At 39.7% G+C, this 20,564-nt stretch overlaps 1 protein-coding gene across 1 annotated transcript; it reads right to left on the bottom strand.

Annotated features, from left to right (window-relative positions):
- Positions 1 to 949: 949 nt before the first annotated feature.
- On the bottom strand, positions 950 to 19,228 carry papss1 (3'-phosphoadenosine 5'-phosphosulfate synthase 1). The gene is made up of 12 exons (XM_086081678.1): positions 18,950 to 19,228; positions 17,975 to 18,089; positions 17,654 to 17,889; positions 17,273 to 17,411; positions 16,539 to 16,657; positions 16,332 to 16,445; positions 15,839 to 15,950; positions 13,629 to 13,834; positions 11,269 to 11,404; positions 4,201 to 4,469; positions 3,038 to 3,267; positions 950 to 1,593 (listed from the first exon to the last, which is right to left on the bottom strand). Exons 1-12 carry the CDS (start codon positions 19,007 to 19,009, stop codon positions 1,455 to 1,457), a joined length of 1,875 nt encoding a protein of 624 aa, XP_085937804.1. The 5' UTR covers positions 19,010 to 19,228; the 3' UTR covers positions 950 to 1,454.
- Positions 19,229 to 20,564: the final 1,336 nt, after the last annotated feature.

Here is a 20,564-nt window from a genome sequence, read left to right as displayed (position 1 = left end):
TTTCATTTGACCAAGGCACTCAACAGTTACAATTAATACACAAGATTAGAGTACACTCAGCTATACATTGAGCGAGATAACTTAACCCCCCCCCCCAATCCAATCTAACCTTAACTTCAACCTCACGATAAACTACCCCACCTTCTTAGCCCACCCCGGTTGTCAAACTCACGGATGGCCCCCAGGTCACGCGCCAATTAATTTCATGTGGCCGACCAAAAACAGAAATAATGTTTGTAACAGAAGTGTAGCGTCAAGACCAAACGAGCTTTGACAAAACTTTTTTTTTTTTTTACATTTACATAGTTTCACAGTTATCAGTTTTTGTGTGAGGGCAACCACGATGAATACAACCCTAAAACCAGAGCTTCGTCATTATCACTATAAAAGGTGCCTTTGAGACTTCCCCATTTCACCAAATAGTTGAGATTTCCCACTGAATTCCATTTTCTGTGTGTTTGGTAGATGTTATGTTGTTAAAAACGCGTATTGGTAACATTCTCACAATGTCGCTGCCAGATGACAAAGCATGTACTTGCCAACAGCAAAATGTGAGCTTGCTGTTGGGGTGGACATTTTTGGCAAACATTAGCATTTTATGAGCACTTGCTGAAATTTGATTTCTCAACATGACTCGGGAAAGCTGACTGCGTACTTTCAGCAAATATATTTCCAATTTCTGAAAGGTTGGTAGTAATTGATATTTCACGATGACAGAGTGGACATATTAAGCTTGACGACATCCAACTGCACATATAGAATGAAAATTATGAACTATAACGTGTAAATATTTACTCTGCAACGAGCTGCGGTTTCAGCCACCACTGAAGAAAGACAAAATACTGGTAAGTAATGCACCTGGAAAAAAATATAAATAATAATCAGAGGAATACTTAAAGGGGATGTTACCCCATAATGACAGGATGGACAGATATTCTAGAGACATGTGAAATGTTGAATATGATCATAAAAATTGAATATATATGATCAAATAACTTGGGTTAAAACTTAAAAAAATGATTTAGTAACATTAAATCATCAGCAGTTAGCAGAGCGTGTTCTGGACATGCCAAAATCCCAAACAGCCAATGAGAAAAAAAAAAAAGTGCCTCAATGAAGGAAAGACATTTGAAGTGCCGTATCGTTTTGCCAATAATGAAACCTCAGGGTTTGATTCTTTTGCTACACTTTCACGACCAGTGATTCTGATGAAGACACCAAAGGCACTTTATAGTGATCTTCTCGACCCAGCGACCCGAACCCCAAACCCCACCCTAACCATCTGATATGCAACAGGCGTTCAAACTATGTCTGAAAATCAAATAAAGTTCATACAGCATGAGACGTAAAGACCCTCACTGTGATGAGCAACGACTGAATGGTCCCAACATCGGACTGTTTAAATGGCAAAAAGAAAGAATGCAAAGTTCCCAGTTTTCCTAGCATAACGTCTTCTACGCCTTCTCCAGCGACTTGTAGTATTCTTTAAGCACGGCCCAGGCCTTCGGCGCCATGAAACCGTCCGGAGGATTGTCACCTTCGCGGGCCATCTTGCGCATGCGTGTGCCTGAGATGAAGTCGTAGTCTTGATGGCTGCGGGGAAGAAGAAGAAGAATCAAAATCGCTATCAGTTCAATTTTTCTAAATCATTTGGCCCTAGTAAAGAAATTGTAATATTATGTATTATTATTTATTTTATTTAATAATTATTTACATTTTATGGCCTTTTTTTAAAAGCGGAAACCTAACCTGTAAGACCAAATCATTATTTATTATAATATAGATTATTTTATTGTGTAAAAAAACAAAACATGGGATCACACAAAAAAATCACTCGCAATATTGAGGGGAAAACCGTTAAGCCCTAGTAGAATGTTTTTAATATGTATTGTTAATTATCTTATTTATTACAGTAATTATTAGGGGTGTTAGAAAAAAATCGATTAGGGTTAGGATTCACACATTAAGCATGGAAGAATGTTATATTATTGGAACATTAAGCCTTAATATTTGATTTCAGTGCTGGTCAAACATGAAACAGACTGCAACCTGTTTGTTAAATGCAGTGGCTCAGTTAAGCCTGAATTTTCAGATAAATAATTACATTTTCATACAAATCTTACAGTGTACATGTACAAGTTAACCGATTTGTATTTTCTAAATTGTAGTTTTAAAAAAATGCAATAAGTAATTTATAGATTCGTATCGGGATTAATCAGTATTGAGTCGAATCGTGACCTATGAATCGTAATATGAATCGAATCGCCAGGTCACAGGCAATTCAGACCTCTAGTAATTATAATAATAATAATATTATGGCCTTTTTTTTTTTAAAGTAAACCTAACCTGCAAGACCAAAATTGTTTAGCCTTAGTAAAGAAATTGTAATATTATGTAGTAATAGTTAACGTTTTAAATGTTTCATTTTCACATCCTGTCTATTAATCTATAGACGTCCTCAGAGATAGTTTCGTGACAAAAAAAAAAAAAAAGCAGAAGCATTACTGCTGTTCGAATGGAGCATGCCAAGTCGCATTTTGTTTTGTGTACGCTTGATTCAATGTGAAATTAGAAGCAGCTTGCTGTGAGCTGAACCATAATTTCTTCAAATTGGCCAAGCTGTCGAGACCTCAACCAGAGAGAACCCCCCCCCCCCCCCAAATGGGATTGGAGGGGGGTGAACTCAACAAACTGAACTCTACAGACCTTTGAAGTTTTGGGCTCGTACTGGATGTTCCTGATAAACTCAACAGCGCGTCATGGACTAATAAAAACAAGTCATGGTCCTTATCAGCGTTCCCGCACTTCTCATTATTCCTTCTTTGCTATTTCAATTGTGGCAGTGAAGAAGGAAAAGAAAATGGAGGGAAATTGTTTTCAAAGCCACTTGCCCGTACAACTATGAACTTTCACCTGTATTCCAAAACATGCATGTTAGGAATGGAAGATGAGTTTACCCACAGGTGTGAATGTGAAAGTTTGTCTTTATCAGTGACCAGTCCTAAAGTGTTGCTTCCGGTCCACCCGCGATACTCACTTTTTGGGCTCGTAGAAGTCCATGGCTCTTTTCACTTTGTTGTAAGCGGCGACCTTGAAGGGGACAATCTCCAGGGTGATGAGGCCCGGGGCCATGGTGAGGACTTTGGCCCCATGGGTGGGCTCGTACAGGTCCTTCCCCGTGTCGGGGTGGGGCATGCCGGCGGGGTCGCGGCCCACGATGTAGAAGTTGGCGCCGGCCACCATTCGAGCTCGGCAGTGCCATTGCACCTGTTGTGGGAGGAAACGCGTTGCTAGTGATGGCACAACACTAAATCTAAAATTTGAGGTCAATCGGAGCAAGGGTTCGTGAGCTACGGCCCGACAAATGTGGATATTTTGGGCAAAAAGGGGCGTGGCCGCCTTCCTAGGATTCACTATAGCTCACAAACTACTGGGTCAATCTTTACAAAACGGGTATTGTTGGAAAGGGAATTGAACAAGGATTACAAATTTGCACTCATTTTAATAGATTGGGGCATTTATTAGTAAGCTTTTGATTTAGTTGACCTCGACATAACCTTAACAAAAATGTTCATGATCTATCATTGAATATCTGAGGGTACTCCTTGTTGCTGCTTAAAAAAATAATAATTCAGAAACAATGTTTTAGAGCAATGATTAGATTACATTTAAGGGGTGGGGGAAAAAATCATGACATTTTTCCATGACAATTTTTTCATATCAAGAAAAAATATATATTTTTAGGGTGGGGGAATTTTCAAGAAATTAACAATAAAATAATTGTATAAAATAACATTCACTTAACAGTTATTTCAAATAAAATCTGACAAATAATTAAACATCATGAATTTTAAACACATGACCCAGAGAAGATGGAGTAAAAAAAATAAAATAATGTGATTAAAAAAACAAAAACAGTGAAACATGAAAAAAAAAACTCAGTAGTTCCCGAGACGCAAGGCTTCAAAGGAAAACGGCCACGCACCTTTTTGCCCAAAATGTCCAAATTTGGTGGGCTGTAACTTCCAAACCTCTGCTCCAATTGACATAAAATTTGTTATTTAGTGTTGTGCCATCACTATCAACAAGTACACCAAGTTTCATCCAAATTCAAATCTGCTTGGTTAAACCCACTGTAACGTGGCATGCAACAACCCCCGCACGTTGAGGACCCCAAACAGACGTTCGTTCGACATTCACCTCAGTGGGCCCGGCGTACATCATGGGTGAGGGGAAGATGGCGACGATGGTGGTGTCTGGATTCAGGACGCCCTCTTCCAGCACGGCGGCGTGCTGCCTCATCCGCCACGGCAGCGGCACGTCGTCGTCCTTGGTCCATCCGCCCAGCGGGTGCAGCAGGAGCACGGGCCGGCGGTAGCCCCGCTCCGTCAGGCGCTTGTGGGTGTCCTGCATCAGGAGGGCGTGGCCGTTATGAACCGGGTTGCGCAGCTGGAAGGCAAACACGGCATCTGCGGAGGGAGGAAATGTGGACGGGAATTCGCTTAGAAGCGTTTAGAAGCTACCGGGTAGGGGTGTTAGAAAAAAATCGATTCGGCAATATATCGCAATTCTCGAATGGATTCAATATGCGGTTGAAACAGACTGCAGCCTGAATTTTCAGATAAATACATTTTCATACAAATCTTACAGTGTACATGTACAAGTTTACTGATTAGTATTTTCTAAATTTGAGGGGGAAAAAAAACAATAGAAAAAAAAAATCGCCATAATTAATTATGGGCCTGCTAAGCGGAGCAAGCAGCAGCGAAGCTGCTGCTTGCGGAGCAAGCAGGCACATATTACTATCCACCCTAGAAAAGGGTTTATTATGGGCCTGCTAAGCGGAGCAAGCAGCAGCGAAGCTGCTGCTTGCGGAGCAAGCAGGCACATATTACTATCCACCCTAGAAAAGGGTTTAATATTTTTCTTATTATGGGCCTGCTAAGCGGAGCAAGCAGCAGCGAAGCTGCTGCTTGCGGAGCAAGCAGGCACATATTACTATCCACCCTAGAAAAGTGTATATTATTATGGGCCTGCTAAGCGGAGCAAGCAGCAGCGAAGCTGCTGCTTGCGGAGCAAGCAGGCACATATTACTATCCTAGAAAAAGGGTTTATTATTATGGGCCTGCTAAGCGGAGCAAGCAGCAGCGAAGCTGCTGCTTGCGGAGCAAGCAGCAGCGAAGCTGCTGCTTGCGGAGCAAGCAGGCACATATTACTATCCTAGAAAAGGGGTTTATTATTTTTCAACTTATTATATCATCTTCCACGGGTTTTTCCGCAAGAATGCGGCCTGTACCGTACATCGCACCGGGACAAATGAGGTATCAAACGATGCGGCTCGATCTGACTCGCTGCGGCATTATTTTTATAAGAATTCCCAGTTACCATGGCGATGCTATTCCCAAAAAACTCCCAAATAAAAGTCCCATAGGAATGAATGTGAAACCGAAAGACATCAACTCCAATTCAAGCACCTTTTTCCAAGACACGCTGCGCGCGCATACGGTAACCGATTGATATGAATTTTAGCTCATTTTGTTGGAATTTTTGTCATCTTTAGCTCAGTGTCAAAAAAAAAATTAAGGAATGAAAGCTCTTCCCCCTGTGCGGGTTCAAAGACAGTGAGTGTAATCGCCACTCTGATACCCAATTAAGCTTTCAGTGACGGGAACCAAAAAATCTATTTCCAAAAGTTTCACTTCAACTCGTCACCATGGCCACAATCTTTGCTCACTAGACATCAAATTCGCACATTTTGTAGCCACAAGCCTCTGCTTTCTGAAAAACTAAGTTTTATTTGGCTAAGGTGTCATTTAGTACCTTTATTTTCACTTTAAGCGAGGAGAAGTCGGACTTTGCCGCCTATCTCCTCCATGTTAATTTCGCCGTTTTTTCCCTCTTCATTTTCGATCAATCATAAGTTTTCAACCTGCTCTCATTTGGTCATTTTTCATCCGATTAAAAAACTGAGAACATGCTCGCGTTCCCCAAACCCTTGCCGTTCTAACGAGCCATTTCTGGAATCTGCATCTTCAACCGTTAAGTCGCGAGAGGCTTTTGTTTGAGGTGAGCGTAATCCTATACAAATCAATGGAGTGTTGGTGCGTGACGTCTCCTCACAACTTAAAATCAAATGTGTGTGCGTGAATGTGCATGTTTTGTAAAGGGGCAGTGAGATACTGTTGATTCTGGTAGATTCCACATTTCTTGACCGATTTCAATGGTTTAAATTTTAAACTGTTCAGCTCATTGAAATGTTACTTAAAATCAAATGTGTGTGCGTGAATGTGCATGTTTCTTAAAGGGGCAGTAACATACTGTTGATTATGGTTAACTTTTACATTTCTTGAGCGATTTCAATGGTTGAAATTTTAAACTGTTCAGCTCATTGAAATGTTGGTTAAAATCAAATGTGTGTGCGTGAATGTGCATGTTTCTTAAAGGGGCAGTAATACTTTTAGTAGATTATGGTTAACTTCCACATTTCTTGACCGATTTCAATGGTTGAAAGTTTAAACTGTTCAGCTCATTGAAAAGAGTTAGCAGGCCCATTCAAAATTTCCGCGGGAATTTTTCTAGTTTTTCTTCTTATTTTTTAATCTTCCGCGTTTTTTCTGCTAAAATGCGGCCCGTACCGTAGATCGCACCGGGACAAATGAGGTATCAAACGATGCGGCTCGATCTGACTCGGTGCGCTATTATTTTTATAAGAATTCCCAGTTACCATGGCGACGCTATTCCCAAAAAACTCCCAAATAAAAGTCCCATAGGAATGAATGGGAAAAGGAAAGACAAAATCACACATCAAGCACCTTTTTCAAAGAGACGCTGCGCGCGCATACGTTAACCGATTGATATGAAAATTAGCTCATTTTGTTGGAATTTTTGTCATCTTTAACTCAGTGTCAAAAAAAAAATTAAGGAATGAAAGCTCTTCCCCCTGTGCGGGTTCAAAGACAGTGAGTGTAATCGCCACTCTGATACCCAATTAAGGCTTCAGTGACGGGAACCAAAAAATCTATTTCCAAAAGTTTCACTTCAACTCGTCACCATGGCCACAATCTTTGCTCACTAGACATCAAATTCGCACATTTTGTAGCCACAAGCCTCTGCTTTCTGAAGAACTAAGTTTTATTTGGCTACGGTGTCATTTAGTACCTTTATTTTCACTTTAAGCGAGGAGAAGTCGCACATTTTTGATCTCTTTTCAATGTAATTTTCGCCGTTTTTGCCTCTTCATTTTCGATCAATCATAAGTTTTCAACCTGCTCTCATTTGGTCATTTTTCATCCGATTAAAAAACTGAGAACATGCTCGCGTTCCCCAAACCCTTGCCGTTCTAACGAGCCATTTCTGGAATCTGCATCTTCAACCGTTAAGTCGCGAGAGGCTTTTGTTTGAGGTGAGCGTAATCCTATACAAATCAATGGAGTGTTGGTGCGTGACGTCTCCTCACAACTTAAAATCAAATGTGTGTGCGTGAATGTGCATGTTTTGTAAAGGGGCAGTGAGATACTGTTAATTATGGTAGATTCCACATTTCTTGACCGATTTCAATGGTTTGAATTTTAAACTGCTCAGCTCATTGAAATGTTACTTAAAATCAAATGTGTGTGCGTGAATGTGCATGTTTCTTAAAGGGGCAGTAACATACTGTTGATTATGGTTAACTTTTACATTTCTTGAGCGATTTCAATGGTTGAAATTTTAAACTGTTTAGCTCATTGAAATGTTGGTTAAAATCAAATGTGAGTGCGTGAATGTGCATGTTTCTTAAAGGGGCAGTAATACTTTTAGTAGATTATGGTTAACTTGCACATTTCTTGACCGATTTCAATGGTTGAAAGTTTAAACTGTTCAGCTCATTGAAAAGAGTTAGCAGGCCCATTCAAAATTTCCGCGGGAATTTTTCTAGTTTTTATATCATCTTCCAGCGACTTTTCCGCAAAAATAGGGCCCGAACCGTAGATCGCACCGGGACAAAAGAGGTATCAAACGATGCGGCTCGATCTGACTCGCTGCGCTATTATTTTTATAAGAATTCCCAGTTACCATGGCGACGCTATTCCCAAAAAACTCCCAAATAAAGTCCCATAGGAATGAATGGGAATCCGAAAGAGATCAACTCCAATCAAGCACCTTTTTCAAAGACACGCTGCGCGCGCATACATTAACCGACCGATATGAAAATTAGCTCATTTTGTTGGAATTTTTGTCATCTTTAGCTCAGTATCAAAAAAAAAATTAAGGAATGAAAGCTCTCCCCCCTGTGCGGGTTCAAAGACAGTGAGCAAAGGGGTGAAAGTCGCCTTTCTTGCATCAGTTAGAGCGTGACTAACTAGAAAAATTCCCGCGTGACTAATTAAGGTCTGAGTGCTGGGAACCAAAAAATATATTTCCAAAAGTTTCACTTCAACTCGTCACCATGGCCACAATCTTTGCTCACTAGACATCAAATTCGCACATTTTGTAGCCACAAGCCTCTGCTTTCTGACAAACTAAGTTTTATTTGGCTAAGGTGTCATTTAGTACCTTTATTTTCACTTTAAGCGAGGAGAAGTCGCACTATTTTGATCTCTTTTCAATGTAATTTTCGCCGTTTTTCCCTCTTCATTTTCGATCAATCATAAGTTTTCAACCTGCTCTCATTTGGTCATTTTTCATCCGATTAAAAAACTGAGAACATGCTCGCGTTCCCCAAACCCTTGCCGTTCTAACGAGCCATTTCTGGAATCTGCATCTTCAACCGTTAAGTCGCGAGAGGCTTTTGTTTGAGGTGAGCGTAATCCTATACAAATCAATGGAGTGTTGGTGCGTGACGTCTCCTCACAACTTAAAATCAAATGTGTGTGCGTGAATGTGCATGTTTTGTAAAGGGGCAGTGAGATACTGTTAATTATGGTAGATTCCACATTTCTTGACCGATTTCAATGGTTTGAATTTTAAACTGTTCAGCTCATTGAAATGTTACTTAAAATCAAATGTGTGTGCGTGAATGTGCATGTTTCTTAAAGGGGCAGTAACATAGTGTTGATTATGGTTAACTTCCACATTTCTTGACCCATTTCAATGGTTGAAAGTTTAAACTGTTCAGCTCATTGAAATGTTACTTAAAATCAAATGTGTGTGCGTGAATGTGCATGTTTCTTAAAGGGGCAGTAACATTCTGTTGATTATGGTAGATTCCACATTTCTTGACCGATTTCAATGGTTTAAATTTTAAACTGTTCAGCTCATTGAAATGTTACTTAAAATCAAATGTGTGTGCGTGAATGTGCATGTTTTGTAAAGGGGCAGTAAGATACTTTTAGTTGATGTTGATTATGGTTAACTTCCACATTTCTTGACCGATTTCAATGGTTGAAAGTTTAAACTGTTCAGCTCATTGAAATGTTACTTAAAATCAAATGTGTGTGTGTGAATGTGCATGTTTCTTAAAGGGGCAGTAACATACTGTTGATTATGGTTAACTTTTACATTTCTTGAGCGATTTCAATGGTTTAAATTTTAAACTGTTTAGCTCATTGAAATGTTACTTAAAATCAAATGTGTGTGCGTGAATGTGCATGTTTCTTAAAGGGGCAGTAACACTTTTAGTAGATTATGGTTAACTTCCACATTTCTTGACCGATTTCAATGGTTGAAAGTTTAAACTGTTCAGCTCATTGAAAAGAGTTAGCAGGCCCATTCAAAATTTCCGCGGGAATTTTTCTAGTTTTTATTTTTTTTATATTTTATTCCACCGACTTTTCCGCAAAAATGCGGCCCAAACCGTAGATCGCACCGGGACAAATGAGGTATCAAACGATGCGGCTCGATCTGACTCGGTGCGGCATTATTTTTATAAGAATTCCCAGTTACCATGGCGACGCTATTCCCAAAAAACTCCCAAATAAAGTCCCATAGGAATGAATGGGAATCCGAAAGAGATCAACTCCAATCAAGCACCTTTTTCAAAGACACGCTGCGCGCGCATACGTTAACCGACCGATATGAAAATTAGCTCATTTTGTTGGAATTTTTGTCATCTTTAGCTCAGTGTCAAAAAAAAAATTAAGGAATGAAAGCTCTCCCCCCTGTGCGGGTTCAAAGACAGTGAGCAAAGGGGTGAAAGTCGCCTTTCTTGCATCAGTTAGAGCGTGACTAATTAAGGTCTGAGTGCTGGGAACCAAAAAATATATTTCCAAAAGTTTCACTTCAACTCGTCACCATGGCCACAATCTTTGCTCACTAGACATCAAATTCGCACATTTTGTAGCCACAAGCCTCTGCTTTCTGAAGAACTAAGTTTTATTTGGCTACGGTGTCATTTAGTACCTTTATTTTCACTTTAAACGAGGAGAAGTCGCACTATTTTGATCTCTTTTCAATGTAATTTTCGCCGTTTTTCCCTCTTCATTTTCGATCAATCATAAGTTTTCAACCTGCTCTCATTTGGTCATTTTTCATCCGATTAAAAAACTGAGAACATGCTCGCGTTCCCCAAACCCTTGCCGTTCTAACAAGCCATTTCTGGAATCTGCATCTTCAACCGTTAAGTCGCGAGAGGCTTTTGTTTGAGGTGAGCGTAATCCTATACAAATCAATGGAGTGTTGGTGCGTGACGTCTCCTCACAACTTAAAATCAAATGTGTGTGTGTGAATGTGCATGTTTTGTAAAGGGGCAGTGAGATACTGTTAATTATGGTAGATTCCACATTTCTTGACCGATTTCAATGGTTTGAATTTTAAACTGCTCAGCTCATTGAAATGTTACTTAAAATCAAATGTGTGTGCGTGAATGTGCATGTTTCTTAAAGGGGCAGTAACATACTGTTGATTATGGTTAACTTTTACATTTCTTGAGCGATTTCAATGGTTGAAATTTTAAACTGTTCAGCTCATTGAAATGTTACTTAAAATCAAATGTGTGTGCGTGAATGTGCATGTTTCTTAAAGGGGCAGTAACATACTGTTGATTATGGTTAACTTCCACATTTCTTGACCGATTTCAATGGTTGAAAGTTTAAACTGTTCAGCTCATTGAAAAGAGTTAGCAGGCCCATTCAAAATTTCCGCGGGAATTTTTCTAGTTTATAGATTCGTATCGGGATTAATCGGCATCGAATCGTGACCTATGAATCGTGACACGAATCGAAAGGTACTAGGCAATTCACACCCCTACTACCGGGTATTCTTCATGTGGGAAAGACTTTGGGGCCCCTCCTAGGGTCCATCAGGCATATTTGGACACCTTCCCTTCCATCCCCCAAAAAACAACACAAATACCTGCATTCATTTCTTTAAACTTCTGTTTGAGCTCGGTGGGCGTCAGTCGGTACTGGTCCAGTCCGTCGTTCCAGTAGATTCGGTCGAGGACCTGCAGGTCGCCACCGACGAGCCAGTCGCCGCTCTCCATCACCATCTGAAACGGGAGTCAGCAGCGGTCAACGCCGAACTCAAACATAGTCCAGACATGAGACAACAGCAGGCCGTAAAAAAAAAGGGGGGGGGGAAAAGCGCCTAAACGAGCTGGAGTGGCGCCAGGCCAAGGTCTAATAAAGTCCAGACTTATCAGGTCCCAAACAGCGGGGACACTCACAAAATGGATCCCAAGAAAAACCTGTTCAAAAGATTTTCTCCCCTCGAGCATCCAGGCTGTTTTAGCAATCTAAAAAAAAATAAAAATACTGGTTTGATAGTTGACTTGGTGAAGCAGCGTGTGGCTCATTGCCCAAGGTTATTTTTGTACACTCTGTTCCAAGTAACTGTCATCAATTAGATGTTACGGTCATGAGACGGCAGTGTAAGTGGGACAGCAGCTGTCGTGTTAGTAAAGAGGACCTTGTATACTGCACTCGTGTGTTTCCAATATGCAACATCTCCTCTTCCTATAGTAGTAAAACTTATTTTTGTCCGTTTTTGGAAGCAGTAATATAGAGGCGTTGCCTCAACAACATTGCATCGCCCAGCGATGTTGCCGAACGCAGCAAGTTTTGCAACTAGTGAGCTACGATTTCAAATTTGAATTGCAGGTGAACGTCGTCTCAATGTTGCAAATATAACAGATAGAGTGACAAAGTAAAAATACATAAAAACAGGTTGAGGTTTTTTTTTTTTAAGCACTCTGGTTTTTATATTTATGTTATCATTTCAGTGAACTATAACCTTGATTGTGTTTTCCATTCAAAATCTGAAACTATTCCTGAAAATGTTCTCGTGTGAAATTGTGGCATAACCGTAAACAAAAATAAAAGATTATTAATACTAATTTTGAGTTGTTTAAATGTATACATTTGCAATTTATTTTTAAATAACTAATTTATTAAAAATCTTGTTCAGTCCAAAATAAACTTAATTATAGTATTTCAACAAAATTTATTTGTCTTAATAATTTTTTACATTTAAACATCTTCTTGTTTTGCGCCCAAAAACAAATGATCATCTAATCGTGATTTCAAGCATTGCCAAATTAATCGTGATTCATATTTTCTTCATAATGGAGCAATGAGTTAATATTATTGTACAAAAAACAAAAACAAATGCAGTCCTAATACATGCAACCTTCATATGCTATTTATGGCCACAAAAAAAAAAAACAAGCTCAATTATCTTGTGCACCTGAACCTCGGAGCAACAGATTGGAACAATTACCACACATGCAGAGAATGTGAGTCAGCATCCAGAAATAACACCTGCGAAAGCGCTGCGGAACAAAAGCAGATCGGATCAGACGTGATTAGTCCGGGCGTCCGGACAAATTGGGAGGAGGAGCGCCTGACCCGGCTTGTCTGAGTTCAGTCTTTCCGTCAGCAAAGCGAGAAAGACGCCGCGCCGGATCTGTGTTCTATTAGCGGCGATTCCGAGACGGCGAAGCGTGATTCTGCAGAAGCTCATCACTTTGGATTTACGACGGTGTTGGGTGCAAACGTTTGTCTTTTAACGGCACACGTGCTCGTGGGAGTGCACACCTTTTAAAGCGCGTCCAACCTCGAGAGCCGCCCTGTTGGGTTGGTCAGAAAGTGAGCCGCACCACCTGTGTTGCTAAGGCTATGTCCACACAAACATTGCTTCTTTTTTTCTTTTTTTGGGGAGGAAACGTATGTTTTTTTAATGAGCTGTGGGCCTTTGTCCACACGCAAAACGAGGCAGAAAAGTGAGCTGTTGGAAAACTGTGGTCAGGGTGAAAACAAGTGGTTGCGTCGAGAGTGTGGGAACAACATTACTGTGAGGAACACACTCTTATTTAATGTAGAAAAAAAAACGAGTATTAGAAGCTAATGGCGTTAGCTAACGCTAACCTGTGCAGCCAACACAACTGAATGCAGCTGCGCTTACCCGCTTTGGGGGGGGGGGGCTTCTGCTTGATTGTTTCACACAGTGTAGTCTTATGAAAAGTGTCTCTGGATCTTCATCCAGCCAAGCTGATGAAATCATGTACTGAGAGCCATGAGACTTGCTCGCGCTTAAAAAGGCACATTTTCAGGTAAGACTTTTTCATTTCATAATTAAAAGTGCACTCCACAAACGTTTGCATGAAGGCCAATCAATTAAATTGTCATCATTTCCCCCATTCATTTTTTTACCCAATTAAAATGACCCTGATCATCATCATCATCATCAGCCACAGTTTGCAATCGGCTCCTGACCTTGATGTAGGGATGGCTCATGCAGGTGGTGCCCCATTGGCGGGCGCAGCGTTCCTCCTTGCGGTGCTCGTAGAACTCGGGGTTGCGAAGGATGGCCACTCGCCTGCCTTCATACACCAGCGCCATCGCCGTCACACCGTTCATGCGCTCTTTGTCCTCCGAAGTCACCGGCAATACCACCGGCACCGAAAGGTTGATCACGCCGCCTGGTGCCCAAAGTTTAGATTTCATCAGCACAGCAGCTATTAGCAGTTAGGTTCAATATTTGGACAATGCCGGGAGTTTTTTTTTTTTTTTTTTTCATACCTTACTTGTCTTTTTTAGGGTCCTTTTTCAGCTGTGTGGTCAAAATGTGCCAGAATGTATTTTAAGAGTCCTCAATTCAAACTAAGAACTCACTCAGTAGCACCAAAGTAAATTTGAGAAGTTAGCCCCAAATACCAGTTTTGCTAATCAACACATAATTGGGTGGAGTTTTCAGGTTGCACAGAGAAGTCTGAGAATGAACAGGAAGTCAGAATTTTGCTGCCTACGCCATTAACTCATTCACTGCCATTGACGGCTACGGACGTCAAAAATTAATTTGAACTATTTCTATTAGTTTATTATTTTTTCTACTTTTGTTAACAAGAATACGAAAACCTATATTTTTTTATTGTACATTTAGAACAGATATAAAATTTGTGATTAATTGTGAGTTAACTAGTGAAGTCATTCGATTAATTATGATGAACATTTTTAATCACCTTTGAATTTTTATACATCTCAAAACGTCTTCTCACATTGAAATTGATGGGAATGTCATTAACTCATTTGTTAGCTAACTATTGAAGTCATGCGATTAATAACAATTTAAAAAAATTATTGCCTTACGCCCCAAATTTGTAATAAACTTTAAGTCGCGTCAGGCGATTACATTTTTTAATTGTAATTAATCGCATGACTTCAACAGTTAACTCACGATTAATCACACATTTTATATCAGTATTTCTAAAAATATATATATAACAAAAGTAGAAAAAAGAAGTTAAACGAATAGAAATAGTTTAAATGATTTTTTTACATCTTTTGCCGTCAATGGCAGTAAATGAGTTGAGCCGACAGTTTGCTGACCATTTCGAAAACTTGACATGAAAATGGAGTGCACACATTATGAATTTCATAATGTTTGATTTAAAATTATAGCAAAAACATGACTTATTATCCAATATGAATCCAGCTGTTGGAAATTCACAAAATGGCCTCCTTAGAAGAAAGTCATATGATTTTACAATTTGAATAGAGAGCACATCCTGAAAAGTTATGATGGATGTTGTGGCGATGCGGACCCCCGGCGCGTTGTCGTCTCGTCACAACGTGCAGCTGAGCAGTCGAGCAGCTGCTTCACATTAAAACTCAGGCGAGCCAGCAAGGCGGACGCAAACGGGACTTTTTTTTGTTTATCTTAGCAGACCGTTCAGTTAGCGGCTTTGAGTGACGTTGAGGGAGGAATTCAATGTGCTCCGGCTGAAATGTACTGGCACGCGACACGACATGTCAATCTGTGATTATTTAGACGCCTCATTTACATACTTGAGTTATCATCTCTGCTGTTGACTTTTTTCTTTCTTTTTTTTGCTTGCACAGCTGTTATTATGCGCGCCTGCCAAAATCTGAAAACGATACATGGGCTATGCAAATTTTTTCCCTCCAAAGTATTTTATGTATGTGCACGTAATAAAAACATTTGGCAGAACAACACAAGCCTCAGGAATTGGAAAGAGGTCTTGTGGAAAATGTTGGAATGTTCGTGAAGCATAAGTTGCAGTAATTGCACTCAAAACAAAATGTGGCTTTTTTTTCTTTTTCTTTTTTAAATGCTCTGAGACTTCATTGTTCTTTTTGATTCTGAACAAAGCTGTCAATAATGTGAATAGTCAGGATTACTTGTTAAATATAAGTAAATTGTGTGTGCATTATTTCTAACATTTAGCTGATTTCAAGGAGAAAGAAAGCCTATGGTAAACTTTGTGCGCCATCTAGTGGCCTTTCTAGTGTACTGCAAGAGTACTTTTCAAATTTAAATGTGCTTGTTTACAAATGATTATTCCACAAACGCAATATTGATCAAAATACTGTGTTTAGACTAGTGAGGACACATAGAATTTATTATTGAAAAAAAAAGTTAATTATCTCCTTAAATACTGTGTGTCTGCTTAAAAAAAAATTACCATCCAGCAGGCAGTCAAAGTGGAGACACTGAAGATACTCTCGCTCCCTCATGAAGCCGTTGAGTGGCGTGGCCCAGCCTTCCGCCAACACCTGGACCCACTGCATGTCCACCTGAGGGTCACACAAAAAAACAACTGTAAAGCCTAATTTGCAGTCAGCAAAATATGCTGGAAATTCAATGTTTTAAAAATGTACTGTATAAGTGGTTTAAAAAAAAAAGTGCAAAAACTGTCAGACTGCAATATAAAATCAATACTGTTCCGCCATTGTGATTGTATTTGACCAGAGAGCAAAACTACACCAAATCATTGAGTGATATTGCTATGTTTTACACAAGAAATGTTTAGTTATATTTGGCTAGGCACAATGTATGGTACAATTCTTGTGCTGATTCACCAGATTATGCAAGTGGTCACAATATTGTGGATGGTCAGCGTAAATACATTTTTGCACTGTGTCCGCCTCTCTGATGAAAGGACAATAGGGAGAAACCTTTCCAATCTGAAGAGCAGGCAGTGTCTCCGCGTTAGCCTTGGCTAGATCCAATTTGTTCTCTTGAACGTACAACTCTTTCACCTCGTAGGAAGCGTCCACTGGTACAATGTCCTGCGATAATGACAGGTGAGAAAAAAAAAAAGATTCAGAATTTGAGCGAACCCGGCAGCCGGGTTCAAATTAAATTGTCGGCGGTGCGTTCACCCGCTCCTGCAGCAGGTCAACCAGCTGCTGGATGCACTCGTTCACGGTGCACGAGTCGGTCTTCAGCACCAACTCGGGCGACTCGGGTTTCTCGTACTCTGCGTCGATTCCGGTAAAACCTGCATGACGGCGTCACGTTACATGATATGGGGGCGTGGCATGAACTATAAATACCAGCACCTCTATTATTTTCTAAGTTTAACTCATTCACTGCCATTGACGGCTATAGACGTCAAAAATTCATTTGAACTATTAGTTTATCATTTTTTGCCCACTTTTGTTAACAAGCGTACGAAAACCTAGATTTGGGGGGTTTACAGATATAAAATGTGTGATTAATCTTGAGTTAACTATTGAAGTCATGCGATTAATTACAATTAAAAATTGTAATCGCCTGAAGCGACTTAAAGATTAATAAAAAAATCGGGGCGTCAGGCAATTAAGTTTTTTTGTCGTAATTAATCGCATGACTTCACTAGTTAACTCACAATTAATCACATATCTGTTCTAAATGTACAATAAAAAAAAAGGTTTTCATATTCTTGTTAACAAAAGTAGAAAAAAAATTTAACTAAAAGAAATCGTTCAAATGAATTTTTTTACGTCTATAGCGTCAATGGCAGTGAATGAGTTCATATATGCAGATTTATTTTTATTTTTTTTAAATGTGAAGTTGTGATATTAATCATCATAAATGTGTGCCAGCATTATGAAGAAAAAAAAAAGCCCTCTACCTCTTATTTCGCCCGCTCTGGCTCTCTTGTAGAGGCCCTTCACATCTCTCTGCTCGCACACGTCCAGCGGCGCGTCCACAAAAACCTCAAAGAAAGGCAGGCCTGCCGCTTCGTGAATCTTCCGGGCGTTAATACGATCCTGCAGACAACTCAGGCATGAGAAAACAATTGCGCCGATGACGACACAAAAGAAAGCATGCTCTCTACAGCGAATGAGATTTTCTTCGAAGAGAAATTCAAACACTTTTTAATCAAATATGAACTTGACATTTTATTGCTCAAAAAGGTTGCCTACTTTTTCCCTCTATACTGCATCTTCTGTTTAAAATTGAGATTTTATTCTCTTACCCAGAATCAGAATTGCTAAATTACATTACCCACCCTGTTGTAGGGGGAGATGAAGCTGGCCAGGCAGACCAGGCCGGCATCTGCAAAGAGCCGCGACACCTCTGCAATGCGCCGAATGTTCTCCTCGCGGTCCTCCGGGCTGAAGCCCAAATTTTTGTTCAAACCCTGGCGGATGTTGTCCCCGTCCAGTGTGTAGCATGGGATGCCGTGGCAGACGAGATACTCCTCCAGGGCCATGCTCACGGTGGTCTTCCCAGCGCCGGACAGACCTCGACCACAAAAAGACGAAGAACGAAATAAATGTCAAAATGGGGTCCATGCTACTTGTCAAAGCTAGCAAGCCTCACAACTTACCAGTGAGCCACACAGTGCATCCTCTGAAGCCGCCTCTCGTGCCCACCACCTGTCCACGCTTGTTCCTGCTGACGTGGTGCGCTTGATAAGTGACATTTGTGGCACGCTGCGTCCCCTGCATTAATTCAGGTGTGAAAATGGATTAATCACTGAATTCACCATAAGGAATTGGATCGAATGCGGGGAAATTAATTGCGTCTTTAAACAACTGAGGTCAAATGGCGATCCCGACTTACAAAGTGGATAATTTGCCACGACCGGCAACTCGCCGCTTAGCTCTATTTTGCCGTGAATCTTGCTTTGTAAATTGTTTTTATTTTAGTTTTTTTTACTACAATTTCTTGACAACAATCTGTATGCTCTGACAATGTCGGTTATGGTTGGGAGTCGGCAGGTAAAGCCGATTACAGCCTATCTTCAGTGGCAAAACAAAATCAAAACTTCGTGAAAAGACGCCAAAGAAGTCGAGGCAGGAACCACGCCCAGTGCACTAAGTCCGGCGAGTGACCAATCAGAACCGTTAGCGTTATAGGAGAGTTTCTGGTCAAAATATCCACAGCCATTTTATTATCCATCCATGCATTATCTGAACCGCTTGTCCTATTTTTATTATATGTTTATTGCATTTTTAGTTCACTTGGTGCCTATCTTTTTGCATTCAACCAAGAACACGCTTAACATATAAAAAGACTAAATAATACTCAAATAAAATAAACCTAACTTTAAAAAAAAACAACTAACGATTCAAAAAGGACGTCATATTTGAATGAATTCCTTATGGTCACTGATGTACGGGCTACCAGATGCTAACGAACCATTCAAAACAAGCTAACTGCAGTCCACATCAACAAGGCAATGCTAACTATGCTAACGGCTTACGCAAAAGAGAGGAGTAGCCTGATTTCTCGACGGGGTTGGGATGAATGGCAAGATCATCACACCCAAAAAAAAAAAGAAAAGAAAAAAAAGACTCACCCAGTTTTGCGGCGCGATGCTCAGCTTCTGCTTCTTGTACGAGTTTTCATACGTCTCCATGTCGGCCTACTTAGTTCCACCGTCTTCGAACGTTTTTCAAATCTGACGAGCCGCTATACCGCGTATACCTGTGGTGTGTGTGCCCAACCCGGTGCCGCCAGGTATCACCTGAGCACGGAGCAAAGATTCAGGCAGCGACCCGAGAAGGGGAGCAACAGGAACTAGTAGACGAGGGGGGCCACGTCGCCTGTCGAAGCTGTGACGTAAATGCTTTTCTTCTTTGGTGCTTAATTTAATGGCGGTTTGCGTCCCGTTTGTTGCATTAGCGCCCCCATTCAACAATGGTTAATTTTTTTTCCAAGAAAGAGTTGCCTATTAATGCTGGGATTGCAGTCAGATCTCAGAACAAAAAATAAAAAAATAACATTGTAGCTGAACAGAAGTCGAAGGACACCAGCAGATTTACAATGAGTGGTAAGTTAACAGCTCAATTATCTTTATAGAACATAGTTAGAAACATTTTAATAATTGATATCTGCAATTGATAGATACGTTTTATATTCAGATATGATGTTTTTATAGACTTCCGTATAACCGTATATTACTACTTTTAATTAAACAATATACTTCTATGCTTAAAAAAATAAAGTTAGATCATTTTAAAAATAATAAAATACAGAAAATAAAAAAACATTATTTTACTAAGAGGTTTTACATTTTAATGTTATTTTTATTTTAAAAATTATACATTTAAATATAAATAAGTTATTATATTGTTTTAGACATATTTATTTATTTTAACAGGAACATCCCAGGGGACTGTGAACGACATCGGAATATCACCACCACCACCACCACCACCACCACCACCACAACCGAGACGTATGGGTCCTCTCAAAATAAGAGCTTACAGAAACAGAACCAATGAGATAATACAAAGACGATATATGATCATCGTGGGGTTACAAGCCATTGATAAGCTAACCTCCTTGGCCGACAAGTTGACATACTTATGGTGAATCCTCATCAATATTTAGTACTTATTTAGCATCTTACTAGAATGATGTGTTAAAATTCTATCTCTTTCTTTGTATCTGTTTTGAATGTAAAACTGACTTTAACTCTTTTTTCAAATAATCTTTTATGTCATTACCATCTTCACTGGCTGGATGACATCTCTCGTGTGATATAAAAAGACCATATGCAACCAATTAAGACTTATTGACAATACTTTCGACGTTGGGGGAAAATCTCTTACTTTCCACATCTACATGGTGGACATTAACTTGTTGTATTAACTTAAACATAAGTATTTTCGGGGGGGGATGTTTTTCAAACAAACATAATATTAAAGTTTCTCCTTTCATACCATAAGCATTTCTGTTGTCATCAGTATCTTTAACTATAAAAACAATATTCCGTTTCTGTTAGTACTACATTCTATTTAATATAGAAAAAAACATTTGTAATTACCAACATGCCATGTAATAACTAAAATGCCATTATTTTTAGGAGGGTGACTCTATGGAAATGTTTTTTTAAATAATAATAATAACACATTTTATTTGTGAAGCACTTTACATTTGAAATAAAATCTCAAAGTGCTACAATGGGC

This window comes from Leptonotus elevatus, chromosome 8 (assembly GCF_054856555.1).
Source record: "Leptonotus elevatus isolate MCC_2025b chromosome 8, RoL_Lele_1.0, whole genome shotgun sequence".
In the NCBI taxonomy this organism is placed as follows: domain Eukaryota; kingdom Metazoa; phylum Chordata; class Actinopteri; order Syngnathiformes; family Syngnathidae; genus Leptonotus; species Leptonotus elevatus.
Note: the sequence above shows the minus strand (reverse complement) of the source record. Positions and strands in the feature narration are given on the sequence as shown.

Excerpts from the sequence above, each read along its gene's own strand:
- papss1 (XM_086081678.1), bottom strand. The coding sequence starts at position 19,009 with ATGGAGACGTATGAAAACTCGTACAAGAAGCAGAAGCTGAGCATCGCG. Across the intron at positions 13,835-15,838 it reads CTTTGACTGCCTGCTGGATG|GCGGCGTGATCAACCTTTCG; the intron begins GTAATTTTTTTT and ends TTTGGGCACCAG. Across the intron at positions 11,405-13,628 it reads TGAGCCATCCCTACATCAAG|ATGGTGATGGAGAGCGGCGA; the intron begins GTCAGGAGCCGA and ends CTCCCGTTTCAG.